Genomic DNA, 13,807 nt, shown 5'->3' with positions numbered 1-13,807 from the left:
TGTGGATTCCCTGCTGTGGCTAAGCTGCTGATCCAGCACAGAATATGATTAACGTTGCAGTGTTTGTTTTATGCTGTCCATGTTTCTCTTGTTTTTAACCAGTCCTATTTTTACTACGTAGATTTCTCCTCTTCGGGAACGGGGGCTGCGTCATACACAGGTTTACGCTTTGTAATTTTGCTGTCTTCTGCAGTTTCCTATCCTCCCTCTGTCATCTTACTCGGGCTGTATTAACTGATTGCCTTAGAAACCCTACTTTGACGTTTCACTGCCTCAGATATCGTTTTGCTGGAGTTAGAAATGTTTCACGAGTGGTGTGTGTTTGTCCTGCATGGCTGAGTTTAAAACAAGTTTGATAGCCATCCCCTGTGCCCTGCATTACATTCTCATACAGATGCACACCACCCTTCACTGCAAATAATTTGCTTTACTGCAAATAATGCCTTTGTTGTCGTTTGTGTTCGATGGGGAGAGATGCAGAGCACTATTAAATCTATAGTTCCAATAACGAGTCGAGTACCTCTGCCCCACTTTCAATGTGAATCTCTAGGTTGGAAGATATGAGTACTTTCCCCTTCTCATGCTTCCCCAAAACAAGGTATCATAACATGTATTTTGGTTTGTGCAGTACCTGCCATTTTTTGCAAGTTTGCTCAAAGCTGACCATTACAGTTCTCCTAAGGTGATGTTATTGTTCCTCTAGATGAGGGCTCTGAGTTGGAGAAACACTGGCATCAGCAACCTTCTAACATGAACTTTCTTTCCCTGAGACTCTGGGCTTCAACCCTTTATTCCTGCCCAACATCCTGACCATACACCACCGAATGTTAAAGACACAAAATTAAGCTAGTGAACCAAATTTTGACCTCCATATATCACTTGAGAATGCTCCTCATTGTGCTTTTTGGAAAAAGATCTATTCCTTTTTCATCTGGGACCACTCAGCCCAACGAAGAAAGCTCTTGTATTCCCTGTGGTCACCCATGATTTCCTCTTGATTTGGTGGCTTCCTTGCCAAGTAGGGAAATATTTTTCCTGCCCTCAGGACCCTTCATGGAGGGGTAATCTTGCTGAGTCCAAATAGCTGAAACAGAGTTTATCAGATGACCATCCCAGAAAGAAAGTAATGAATGACAATCTACTTAGCACTTGTGAAGAGCACACATTCTTACAAGCATAAGGAACTCATTGATATATTTATTTTTATTTATTTATTTATTTTTACTGTACTTTTAACAGCGCCTACCATACTATTTGAAGTTAAATAACATCTGCTCCAGGTTCTCCCAGTATCCCTCAGTCCCTACCTGCAGCAGGGCATGGAGGGCATACCCCATCTCTACCCTAAACTTTCCAGCCCAGGGGCAAGGGCTTCCCTTCCCCTTCACTATATAATCCAGACAATTTTGTTCTCATCACTCTCTTCTCTCATTCACTCTTCCTCGTTGCAGTGTTTTTTTCTCTCCTCCTCCCTTCTTTCTCTTTCTCTCTCTCCTCTCACAGTCTCTCCCTTCTTTCTGCATTTCCTCCCTCCTTCTCTTCTCTCTCGTCTCTCTCTGTGTATACCTCTCTCTCTTTCCAACTATGACAAAATATTTAATGTCAGTTATAAACTTGCAAAAAATGTGAAGAGCAACTTGAAAATCTTATTCTTTCATTTAAGTAGCATTCCTTTTGTAAAGATAAACTTGTCTCAATTATTCCAATTTTTTTGTTTAATATCTTTAAGCAATAGTAAAATGGGAATATGGCAGGTCCCTAATTTTCACTAATGCAACTAATTTCCAAACTAGACGAAAAATTTCATCTCACCTAATTGACTAATAACTAATATTTATTTCCATAGTTTGAATGTTAAAGACCTGAAATGTAATAATGATGTTTATGTCTCAGCAAATACAGGAGAGACAGAGTTGGGCTTTGTCCCAACATTCGGACCTTGTTATTTGAACCTTTACGGAAGCCCCAGAGAGTACACGGGATTCCCAGATCCCTATGATGAACTGAATACAGGAAAGGTTAGTTTCTCAATTAAGGCTGTGATTGATGGAGACTAGTTAATGGGATTCCTTCTTATAATAGTAATAAGTATCTCATGTAGGGGCACATTCATTCCCCAGCCCTAACACAGACCTGCCGTTCAGCCGACAAAGTGTTAAAGAAGCCTTACACTTCTTCAGACTTAGAATTAAAGAATAGAAAAGATCCTGGAAGGCCAGGCATAGTGGCCTTTAATCTCAGCACTCAGGAGGCAGAGGCAGGTGGATCTCTGTGAGCTTGAAGCCAGCCTGGTCTATATAGTGAGTTCTAGGCCAGCCAGAGCTACATAGCGAGACCCTGCCTAAAACAGAAAAGAAAAGGCTCCTCGTGACTGAGTAATAAAAAGGGGTAAGTGGCACGCTCACATCCATCCAGTCTTCAACTCTACGTTAATGGGAACATCAGCAGCCAATGCTGGCTTCTTCCAATGCATGTTCCAGGATCTACAGGGACATGACCATGGAGACCCAATCTATTCTTGCACTTCAGTTCGAAGATGGGAAATTCTCTTTTGACTACAGCAGAAGTCAAATGTCTTTTGGTTATTCATCCCGTAGGCGTCAAAAATATATATATTATAATAGTGGGAAAGCCCTGGGAAGGGAACAGTGAAGACAGTTGAGGAACTGAGAGCTTTCCCGCTTCTCTGCAGAAGATTCTATGGGCAACCGTTGCTGAGTGTGGTGGGAATACCCACTCTTGACGTTTCGTATTTTGGCATACCCAGAGCGTCTTCAGCCTTTGCTTCCTGGCCACTCTGAGACTTCTCTGGTTGCCACATAACAGTTTCTTTATTACAAGAAGGGGAGAAAAGGGTCCAAGTTAATAAATAAACAAAAATGCAGGGCTGCTCTGATGAGTTAAGATAGACGGGACTTCAAGCCTAGTCTCCATCACCACCCTGCTTCAGGAACTCCTTGCAGATCCAGAGCATGGCTTCACAGTCTCCAGCCTTAGTCAAGCTAAGACCCTTTTCTGCCCTGGCATCTCATGCATCATTTGGAATCCACCTGAAAGTAAATGAGTCCTTCTTTAGATATTAAAGACTTGGATTAGTGGAAGTTGTTAGCTGATTCATGTTGGAGGTTAAGACCACGGAAAATGGTGTGTGTGTGTGTGTGTGTGTGTGTGTGTGTATGTGTGTTAACTGCCTATGGGTGTAATCCTGCATTCTTGCCTTTCAGGGAGAAGGGGTAGCCTACAGAGGCAGGATCTTGGTTGAACTGAGCACTTTCCTTGAAAAGAAACCACCAGAAAAGAAGCTCGAGCCCATTTCAAATGATGACCTTCTGGTTGTTGAGGTAAACATCAGTGTGAACTTAGCATGGGATGGAAGGGATTGGAGAGTCATCTGTGAAGAAAGACCTGCTTCATGCTGTCTCTCCAATAGTGCTTTGATATATCCATGACAGTCCAGTGAAGACAACGAGCCTTGCTTCAGCCACTGGGATGTTAATAGGTGTAGTATTAGCTTTTGGCATTATGACCAAAATTACCAGACACAGACAACTTCAGAGCAGCAAGATTCATTTCGGCTCACTGTTTCTATGAATTTGGTCCATGTCACTGTTTTTGAAGGTTTGGTCTGTGGTTGTATAGTTCCAGGCAAACAGGACAGAACAGGATCCCTGAAGGAGGGTGTGGCTGAGAAGCTTCTTCATTGTGGACAGGCAACAGAGAGAGGGGAAAATAGAAAAAAGAGGCCAGGATCTCACAGTCTCTAGAGAACTGCTTCCTCCACTTTCTGCTGTCACCAACTCCTGATGATGCCATCATGTTATAAATTCAGCAAGGGATAGCACATTAATTATATCCAAGACCTCATGACCTATTGTCTCTGGGAACACCAAGAAGTATCCAGAGTCATAGCTAATCTCCTAGGTTTGCTAATCCAGTCAAGTTTGAAATCAAGACTGACTGCCACGTATCTGCTGGACTTGACAAGAAAGAGTGCTCCCCTCTTTGGGTGGAGAGGTTGTGCTCCCCTGATGGCATAGGAACCAGAGCACCCGGTTTCCACTTTCGCAGCAGCTGCTACCCCTCAGGCTTCAGAGTGCTAAGGACACGCCTTCTTCCGGCTGACATTACAATGGCTCTAAGTCCCTTCTTCCTTCAAAACAGAAAGTCTCCCAAGTTCACCTCTCTGTTTCTGAGACTCTCAGGTCAATGTTCTAGGACACACAAATCTGAACTGTTTGGGAGAACAACTGACTCTCGGACACTCCTCTGGCCAAATGGGCTGAGATATAAATATACCAGTTTACTAGCAAAAAGGATTAAGAGTAACCAAATGCTTAAAGTGCTACACTTGTCTTGACTTTTCAAGCTAAATCCTATAGGCTAGGCTCTTCCTTTTAGGCTCTATTTGAAGAGCCTATTTAGTGGGATGCTGAGTCTGTGCTGTGACACAGATACAAGGCAAACCCATTTTCTGCTTCTAATTAGGAAGACAGCACTCAAAGAAATGTATCCCTCACTTCCTCCAATAAGGTCCTGGCTAGAGTCTTTATGTCCACGTCACGACATTATTAACTCTATAAAGATTTTTCACTGCATATTGAAGTCAAATTAAAAAAAAGAAAAGAGAAGTGGGGGCTGGTGGGGAAGGGGGGCAGCCTACATGCTGTTTAGTGCAGGATTGCACAGGAGACTAGCTACACATGCCCTGTGGGCCTCCAAGGAAATCCGAAGTAATTGACTGCGGGCCGGCCTGGAGCCTGAGTTGTTACGGACTGCCACTTGGAATTAAGAATCGTGAAGAAATGCCATGATGGCTGGACCTCCAGCCATTATAATATCTTGTGGGGTTTTGTTTATCTGTTGTTTTTGCTTTTTGCTGTCATCAGAAGGCAGTTTAAATCCAGGCACCTTCTCTTCACTTTTAACAACTGTAATGTGAGAAGGGGAACAGCAGTGGGAGAGAAAGCCACTGAAGGCCAACAACCAAAGAGGCTCATTTCCTTCATTTGGTTAAAAACTGAAAGCAAAGTGAAAAACAAAGCACAAACAATATACATTGCCTACTGTATATGTCAGTGTATAAAAGAACAGCCTTTTTTTAACTGGGACATAGAACAGAACTTGCCCCATTTGTTAAAAATAATTAGACACAGATAGTTATGTAGTTTGTACCAGACGTTTAATTAAAACCAAATGTGAAACAAAACAGTGAACAGTTCAAAGGCAAGACAGGAGCTGAGAGTCCAAGCACATCCCTCCCTTGTGGCCATCGGAACCACAGGAGAGAGAGATGAGCATGTCTGCTCCGTGAATCTGGTTAGCTCAGCTGAAAACTCGATTCTGGTCATCCTACAAAGGTCGTGTGTCTGGATAGAGCTGGTGGGACCGAAAGAGAACTTGTTTGTCAAAGAGCCAAGAGTACCCCACTGCCTAGAGCAGAGATGGCCTTGCTCTGGGTGGGCCTGGTGGGCAGGTCTTGCCAGGTAGGAGCAGCAGGGTCCAGCCTGGTGCTTCCATAGAAGGTTTCAGGCAGATAGAAGAAGATCAAGTGTGGTAAACACAGCATTATCCTAGCACCTACTGCCTTCTGGGGATTACGAATGGATTTTTTAAACAAATTCTATCTATCTGTCTGTCTGTCTATCTATCTATCTATCTATCTATCTATCTACCTAGCTAGAATTGTTGTTTCCAGGCATGGATCTGTTTTCTGTTTTTGTTTTGCACTTCCTGTTTTGTATTAACTCATACACAATTACCTGTTGTCTGGTTTTGCTGAAGCAATAAGCCAGACAATGCTCGCTACAGCAATGTCTGTCAAAATGGCTGGTTGTAAGTGTTCCAGAACCACATGCATCTAAAAGGCACACTGGCTAAAAAAAACTAATTTTGTCACTTTCATCCATCTTATAGCATTTCAGGAAAGCCTGCTTTCCCCACCTCCTCTTCTGCTGACTCTTCTTGCGGGCGGTGTAAGACTTCTGATCTCAACACTACTACAAAGTCGCAACACAAGATGAAGGAAGGGCAAGCTCTCTTTGAATGTTAAAGTTGAAGTAGGTCCATCTTGCAGCTGCTTACCAGCAAAGACTGGCCTTGGCTGAGCACAAGGAATCCCTTCCTCATCCTGGATCTTGGCCTTTACATTCCTTTAATGTAGCTTTCCTTGACTGTGGGCAGCTTTGCCCCAAGATTTGCTACTAAGAGTCGTCCCAGAACCAAAGCTGGGGCCAGCTTCTCTAAATAGTGTTTGTGTTTCCTTCCTCTCTCCACCTCTCCATACCCTGGGACCACAGGGGAAGTGGAAAAGGATTAGGTCCTGGCGAAACTCTCAGTTACCCTAATCTAGGGCAGCTGGATTCTGGGGGCAGGTGAGCAGGTGGAAGCAATGCTCCTTATGAAGCTTGGACTTGCAAAGTGGTCCAAAGCAGACTCCATCTTTAGCATTTGCTGACAGTGTATGCCACTCTCCCGGCTAATTGAGGTGATGACAAGAAGCCCAAACTTCTTTCCAGGGTGAGGAGCCTGAGGAGACTTCTGTGGGCATCTGTGCAGACACTGCAGAACATCCAGGGCGTTCTAATGGAATCTTGGCTTGAATGGATGTGTGCCTAATACTCAGCCAGACACAGTGTCCTCCTCACTCGTGGAACACTCATGCATTTTCTTCATTCTTTGCAGACTCTGGCTTAATTCATGAGTCCCACTTCAATCATGACCATTTCTTCTGGATCCTGCATTGCTTGTCCTCCCCCGCACATCCCCCCCTCATTGCTATGATAAAATACTTAGCAAAGTAATTTTTAAAAAACACAGGGGTTAATTTTGGTTTACAGTGTGAGAGTCCATTCCATCATGGCAAGGAAGATAAAGTAGCAGGAGCTTGAGGAGTCTGGTCATACTGCATAAGCCATAATAAAACAGGACAAGGTGACTCAGCTCCCTTTTTTCCATTTTTATCAGCCCAGGACCCCCTCATGGATGGTGTGTCTTACATTTATGGCAGGCTGTCTCACATCAGTTAACCAAGTCTAGAAATTTCATCAGAGGCATGATAAGAAGTCTTCTAGAGTCCATCAAGTTGAAAGTCAATATTATCCAATCCCAGGCCCTGATTCAGGACTCAAATTATATTTCCTTTTTTTTTTTTTAAAAAAAAAAAAAAACCTTCCCTTTCCTTAAATCATGCCTAGTACTTTATAAGGAAGAAGTTTTGCTGCATATAAAACTATGACCAATACAAATCACTTCCTGCTTTGAAACTTTTAGAAAATCCAAATTAAAGCTTTTAACTCTTCCAGCATTCTTGAATCACGTACAGCTAGGTGGCTCCTGATAAATTGCTTCAGTGTCCCTAGCTTCTCCAGCACCAAGACAGTGGACTAAGACAGGGAAGACTTGGAGCTCAAATACCCAGGCTAAAGCTCCCTGGGTAATTTAAAGTGAAGCTGAGGTTGCAGCTAATGATTTAGAAGGAATTCTGCAAGAGCTCGGAGCTGCGAGGAGTTTGTGACAGAACCTTCTTCCAGGTCTGTTATATGATGTCAAAATCGCCTTTCACCAAAATGGTGACTTTATAATCACGCACTTTCTAGGGGACTGTTACTACCTCTTCAGGACTACAAGATAAAAGAAGTTTTCTCAACAGCCAGGCAAGGCGAGGCATGTCTGTCATCCCAGCACCTAGGGACTGAAGAAAGAGGGTTGTGATTTCAAAGCCAGCCTAGGCATTCATAGAGCTTGACCTGAAAAACAGGACTAGTTCTTGAAGCAGCCCCCAAAATTAAAAATAGTATTACTATAAAATCTAGCAGTTGTTCTCCTGAGTGCAAATTCAAAGGGTTTGGAAGCAGGGACTCAAATAGACACACACCTGATGTTATTCATTGTGGCCAAAAGGCGGGAGCTGCTTATGTGTCCATCCCTGGGTGCCTGGATAAACAAATGAAGTGTCTCCATATAACAGAATATTACTGGGTAAAAGGGAAAGTATTTTCTAGCTACCACATGGATGATACAGAAGACATTGTGCTAAGTGAATTATTCCCAGCACAGGCTAGATAACTGCAGACCACACTGTCAAGGAAGCTGGTGTAGTTGAATTCAGAGAGAATGGTCGTGGCCAGCAGGAGGAAGGGAGAAAGGGAGAGTTTTTATTTGCATCATGAAAAGAGTTCTGGGTGGTAGGTGACTAGAGCCCAGTAACATGAATGTACTTGATGCCCTTGAACCAGACTCCTAAAATGGCAAATTTTATCATGTCTTTTACCATGGTTTTTAAACAGTGGCATGTAATAGAAAAAGTACCGTCTATGTAGAGATTGAGACGTACATTTTTGTTTTGTCAGGAAAAGTTCATTGATTTGGGGGTGGTAGGAGCTAAGAGCTGGGTCGACATTTAAGATCACTTACTATTCCTGCAGAGGGTTTGGTTCTTACTGCACATATGTGTAGGAACTACAGCTGCCTATAATTCCAGTTTTAGGGTGCCCAACACTCTCTTAAGACCCCTGTGACTCCTTCACAGACATGGTTCACACTTAGGCACACACACACACACAATAAAGTAAACCTTTTTAAAAGAAAAGGACAATTTAAATAAAGCCACAGTATCTGGGAGAAGTTGAGGGGAATTAATACAAAAATACATTGTATAAAATTCTCAATGAATTAATAGAACAATAACAAAAAAAATTAAGTCTTGATCAATGACTAGATAGTAATGAGAGGTTTGCTTGGTTTTGATTGAATTAAGGGGAAAAGGTCTCTAGATGCGGATAGGTAGAGAGGAGTTCTGGTTACTGTGGTAGATCAGATACATGAGAGAGACTTTCCACTTAACGTGATGTTTTCTTAAGTACTTCATGTAGTGATGAGAAACAAATGCCTCTTTGGGAGCAGTGGGGAACTGGGCTGACTGAGTGACAGCTCAAACATGGAAATTCCATCAAGAAAGATAAATCTTAAATAATTATATCTGGTTATTAAGATAACCAGATATAATAGAAGGATCTTAATCTAGTTTACTTTTGTTTTTAATGTTTTTGAAGCAGTTTTTGAAGCCTGGGTGTCTCTGCAAATAGGTGTCCAAATTTTTGCCCCATACAAACCAGAAGCCCCACCCAAAATTAGTGATCTATTCAATTGAATAAAGGCCATGGTATAGACTGAAGGAAAAGAAAAGGATCATCAGTTAAGTTACTAATGCAGAGAGAGAAGAGAGACTGGTGGTGGAAAAGAAAAAGTGAGAGAATATAATTTCACTTATTTTTAAATTGAAAATTTAAATCTTTATTTAATCTTTATTTATGTTATGTTTAAAATCTTTAAAAATTAATACATGAATGACTCAAACACAGATAAGTTAGAAAATAAAATTGCCATTATCGCTCTAACCTCTATGATAGTATTGCTGTTAATAATTTATGTTTTTCCAGATCCTCTTCATGTGCATCAATATTAAAAATATATTTAATTAATTTATTTTAAATATATCCTTTGGAGCAAGGGAAGTAGCTCTCTGGTGGCATGCTTGCCTAGCATCTATAAAGTTCTGGGTTTAATCACCAGCAAAATAAGTCAAAATAAAATAAAATACTCCCCTTTTCTATGTTTGCATAAGTACTTACTTAGGTCATTGTGAATTTCCATCCTAGTATGACAGGAAACTAGCTTGTTTAAACTGTGACTTGTAGACACATGCATTGTTTTCCCCTCTGCCAATCAGCTCCATGATGAACAGCCTACTACTTTGGTCTCTGACCACTTATACGAGAAGTGGAGCTGATGGATCCAAGAACGTTCCCTTTTGGCATTTAGCACGGCACTAACCAATTGGGCTTAGAATTGCATCTGCTGGAAATCCACATATAAATTCAGACAAATGAAATGGCATTGAACCTTATCTCTTCTCCTGCTTTATAGAAATACCAGCGAAGGCGGAAGTACAGCCTGTCTGCTGTGTTCCATTCAGCCACCATGTTGCAAGATGTTGGCGAGGCCATTCAGTTTGAGGTCAGCATTGGGAACTATGGCAACAAGTTTGATGCAACCTGTAAGCCTTTGGCATCAACGACTCAGTACAGCCGTGCAGTATTTGATGGTAAGAGTGGTGTTAAGTGTTCTCTCTTATTCATGCTTCAGTGGGTACATGCATGTACAGAGGGTACATAACAAGGAGTGTGCATTGTGTTTTCCCCTCTGGCGGTCACTATCCCCAGCATCTCATTAGTTGATGTGAGGAGAGGATTGGAGTTTAGATAACCCACAAGAGGAGCAAAATCTGTGCAGGTGAGATGGCGCAGTGGATAAGGAAACTGTCACCAAGCCAGACAACCTTAATTCAGTCCTCAGAAGCTAACTGGTGGGAGGAGAAAACCATTTTCTATAACTTGTGCCCTAGTCATCCCGTCATGTCTGCCTGCTAGCACACAGGCACAGGAGGGGTGAAGGGTGGCCAGACCCAGATCCCGTTCCTAGGAGCTAAAGCCCAGGTTCCCAAGCCTATGCTCAGCCAGGACACTAGGTCTCATAAAATCTCAAGATGGTGACCCCACTAAATAGCATATTCCCTAAAGCAGCTGTATCCCACCACGTGCAAATCTCCCTTAGCTTCAGTAGCTAACCATGGCAGTACTCTGGCTCAGACACTGGACAAGCCAGGCTTCGATTCTCACCCAGCCTTGTCACCTCATTCTCTTTTAAAAAGACTTTTTTGTTTTTTTTAATTATATGTTTACGTATATGAGTCTGTGTACAGAAACAGTCCAACAGTATGGCTATATTTTTACCTAAATTTTTGTGTGAGCCGGTTTAAAACAGAAAATGGCCTAGAAAGCATTAAATATTTAGTCTTAATTACAGAAAGCTTCCGGGGAATGCCAACCCTATGCAGGCAGCCGAGGTTTGCAAAGAACAGGGTGTGGGGTGGGGTTGCTCCTTTTCCAGCAAAAACAATAATTTGAAAGAAAAGTTTTCGCAGAGAAGCAGTGAATCTAACCTCCAGAGCTCTCTACGTTTATCGCAATGCGGTATGGGGTAACCATTGTGGATGCTCAGCTGTGGGTCCTGAGCCACAAAGAAGATTCTGAGACTGTTGTCCTCAATTTGCTGTTTTAGAAAGATTCACAAAACAGGCGAACGAACCATCTGTTCCTCTGTTGCTTAACTGAATAAAGTTGATGAGCCAGGATGATGCCTGGGTGTGGCTCAGCAGTGGAGAACTGTCCTAGCTTATATGAGGCCCTAGGTTTACTCTCCAGCTCCCCAAACAGTGAACAAACCTTAGCCAGGACCATTGCCCAAGCATGCGGATCAATGAGCAGCTCTGTCAGCACGTCTGTGTGATAAATATGTTGCCCACTTCCAGTGTCCCTATTTACTGACCCCTGACCCTCCATACCAGGCAACTACTATTACTACTTACCGTGGGCCCACACAAAGCCGGTGGTCACCCTGACGTCCTACTGGGAGGATATTAGTCATCGCCTGGATGCAGTGAACAGTCTGCTAGTCATGGCGGAGCGGCTGGTGAGTTATCGTTCCTGAATTTCCGATTAGTGGGCAGGCTTGGCAACTGTAGCCCGGGATCTTAAAATACAATGGTCAACCAGGTAAGAGCCATTTACTGAGAGCAGAGGAAAACAGCTGGGAGCTAGTACAAGTTCATGGGCACTGGTGCGCAGGCTCTTTCCCCTGCTTGTTCTACCTTTTACCTCAATCCATCCCATAGACACAGCTCACCAGGACATCCACCCTCCAGCCTAAGAGGAGGGAGAAGGTGACAAAGGCTCTCTTACTGAGAGAGTCAGGAGAATGCAAAAGGCTGGAGGGCGGAAAGGGAGCGCGCGCATGGCGTCTGCATGATTTGCATAGGAAGGATGCTTTGTTCCGATAGCCGTGTGCAACCTGTAGGATTTTGCTCCTACTACAGAGATGAGTTCTGCTAAGGGACAAGCCTCCCAGTCTCTGCTCTTGCTTCTGACTGGAGGAACATTTCCTTCTCTGAAGACTGGAGGAAGGGGTTGCTCTGGTAGAGCAGCATAAGAATAGTATCTGTATGTACCTTCTTGACATTGGTAGACTACAATAGTGAGGAGGAAGGTGGCACATTTGAAGCATTTCTTGCTCAAGTTAAAGATATTAAGTTACTTCTGTTGGGTATGGATAAAGTTCATTCCGCGTTAGTGTTTTTATTTCAATGTTATGTTAATTTAGAATGGGGAAAAGTCCGTTTGGATATAATCAAAACATATCATATGTGTAGAAATATGTTAATCTCATTAATATGTGATTAAAATATATGAATAACAAATAATTTTCAGTTTATATTAATATCATTTTTATAAGTGCTAGACCAAGATATATGAGAAAATATCTGCTAAAAAAAAAAACTCCACAGCAAAATTAAAATATCGCTTTTTGTTATAAAGGCAATATAGTCCTTTTTCTAACGCATTTCTATGCCACCAAAATGGTGCGTGTGAGTCCTGGCTGATGCTCTCAAGAGTAGCAACAATGCTTGAAAAGAGGCGAGTGCTGGGTCCTTACTACGCTCCAAAGCCATAGTTTGGTTTCTGTCAATGATGAGGAAACACGGTTACACTGAGGAACTTGAAATCATTGAAGAACACAGAGCTGGGAAGATGGCCCTGAACCTCACAGGCAGTGAGCAATCCTGAGGGCAGAGTGATCAGCCCCAGATTTAACATGCGGCCCAGAGATCTAGAACTGAAGCAGAAGAATTTGTCCCCATTCCATCACTCTGCTTTGTTTTTGCTGACAACCCCACAGAGCATCTCAGACCATGGAGAAGCAAACACTCATACATAAAACCCCTCCGTGGGGGAGGGGACGGGGAGGGGAGAGCACCAATGTAGAAGGATAATTGAACTTGAGTATAATTTCCCATTTAGGAAAGATGAAGTCGAAGGCAATGGACAGATAGTCCTGTGACTAAGAGCTTGCTGCTCTTCCAGAGGACCTGGGTTCAGTTCCTAGCACCCACATGGCAGCTTACAGCCACCTAGAACTCCCATTCCAAGGGATCTAATGCTGTTTTCTGTCCTTCAAGGACGCCAGGCACATGTGAGGTCATTAGACATACATGTAGGCAAAGCACTCATGCACATAAAATAAACATACAATTTCTAAAAAATAAAAACAAAGTTGAAATTGAAATGCAACATTTTTATTAGATTCCGATACCTTTCCTCAAGGAAACTGGTGGAGAACTGACCACACCTTTCTTCTAATTAAGTTTGAGATATTCTTCAGGGCGTTTTGCCCTCATTCTTTTTATTATCTCTTCCCACTGACCAAGCCGTCTGGGCTCCAGGCTAATCTTGACAGAGAGAGTGGCTTTCCATGACCAGGCCTCTGGCTAGGCGTAGAGGGTACTCCCTTCCCCTCTCTGTTGGCAGATGTTCAGCACTAGCATATCAGTATGTTCTGGGCTTGGCTTGTACTTTCCCAACCCCAGCACTGAAATAGCCATTTTTCTAAGATGCTGTACTTGCTTTAATGGGAAGTGACATTTAAAAAACACAATCTGGGTAGTAGAATGCACAAAGCTACTGGTATATTTTCCTTTTAAGCCTTGTCAGCCAAGAAATTCACCACACACATGTGTATACATACACACAGTTATATGTGTATTTATTTCTATAACTTAAAATATTGAAGGCCAGAATGGTGCCTCCAATTTTAATCTACCACCAAGGACTTATCTTCCCTACAGTGAGACTCCAACTTCTGCCATTCCAAATATAATCATTCATTTTTTTCAGATTTGAACTCTATACATCAA

General features: G+C 42.6%; 1 protein-coding gene across 3 annotated transcripts in view; it reads left to right on the top strand.

Annotated features, from left to right (window-relative positions):
• Myof (myoferlin) overlaps positions 1–13,807 on the top strand; it is a 144,565-nt gene that overhangs the window by 69,445 nt on the left and 61,313 nt on the right. For 2 of the 3 annotated variants that reach the window (XM_060388880.1, XM_060388892.1), the window contains exons 17-21: positions 122–160; positions 1,894–2,018; positions 3,225–3,341; positions 9,925–10,102; positions 11,405–11,529. In XM_060388880.1, coding sequence (XP_060244863.1) covers positions 122–160; positions 1,894–2,018; positions 3,225–3,341; positions 9,925–10,102; positions 11,405–11,529 — 584 coding nt within the window. The remainder of the gene's footprint in view (positions 1–121; positions 161–1,893; positions 2,019–3,224; positions 3,342–9,924; positions 10,103–11,404; positions 11,530–13,807) is intronic. The other variant, XM_060388887.1, reaches the window with a different exon arrangement.

Source organism: Meriones unguiculatus, chromosome 1 (genome assembly GCF_030254825.1).
Source record: "Meriones unguiculatus strain TT.TT164.6M chromosome 1, Bangor_MerUng_6.1, whole genome shotgun sequence".
In the NCBI taxonomy this organism is placed as follows: domain Eukaryota; kingdom Metazoa; phylum Chordata; class Mammalia; order Rodentia; family Muridae; genus Meriones; species Meriones unguiculatus.
This window is presented reverse-complemented; position numbering and strand designations above follow the sequence as displayed.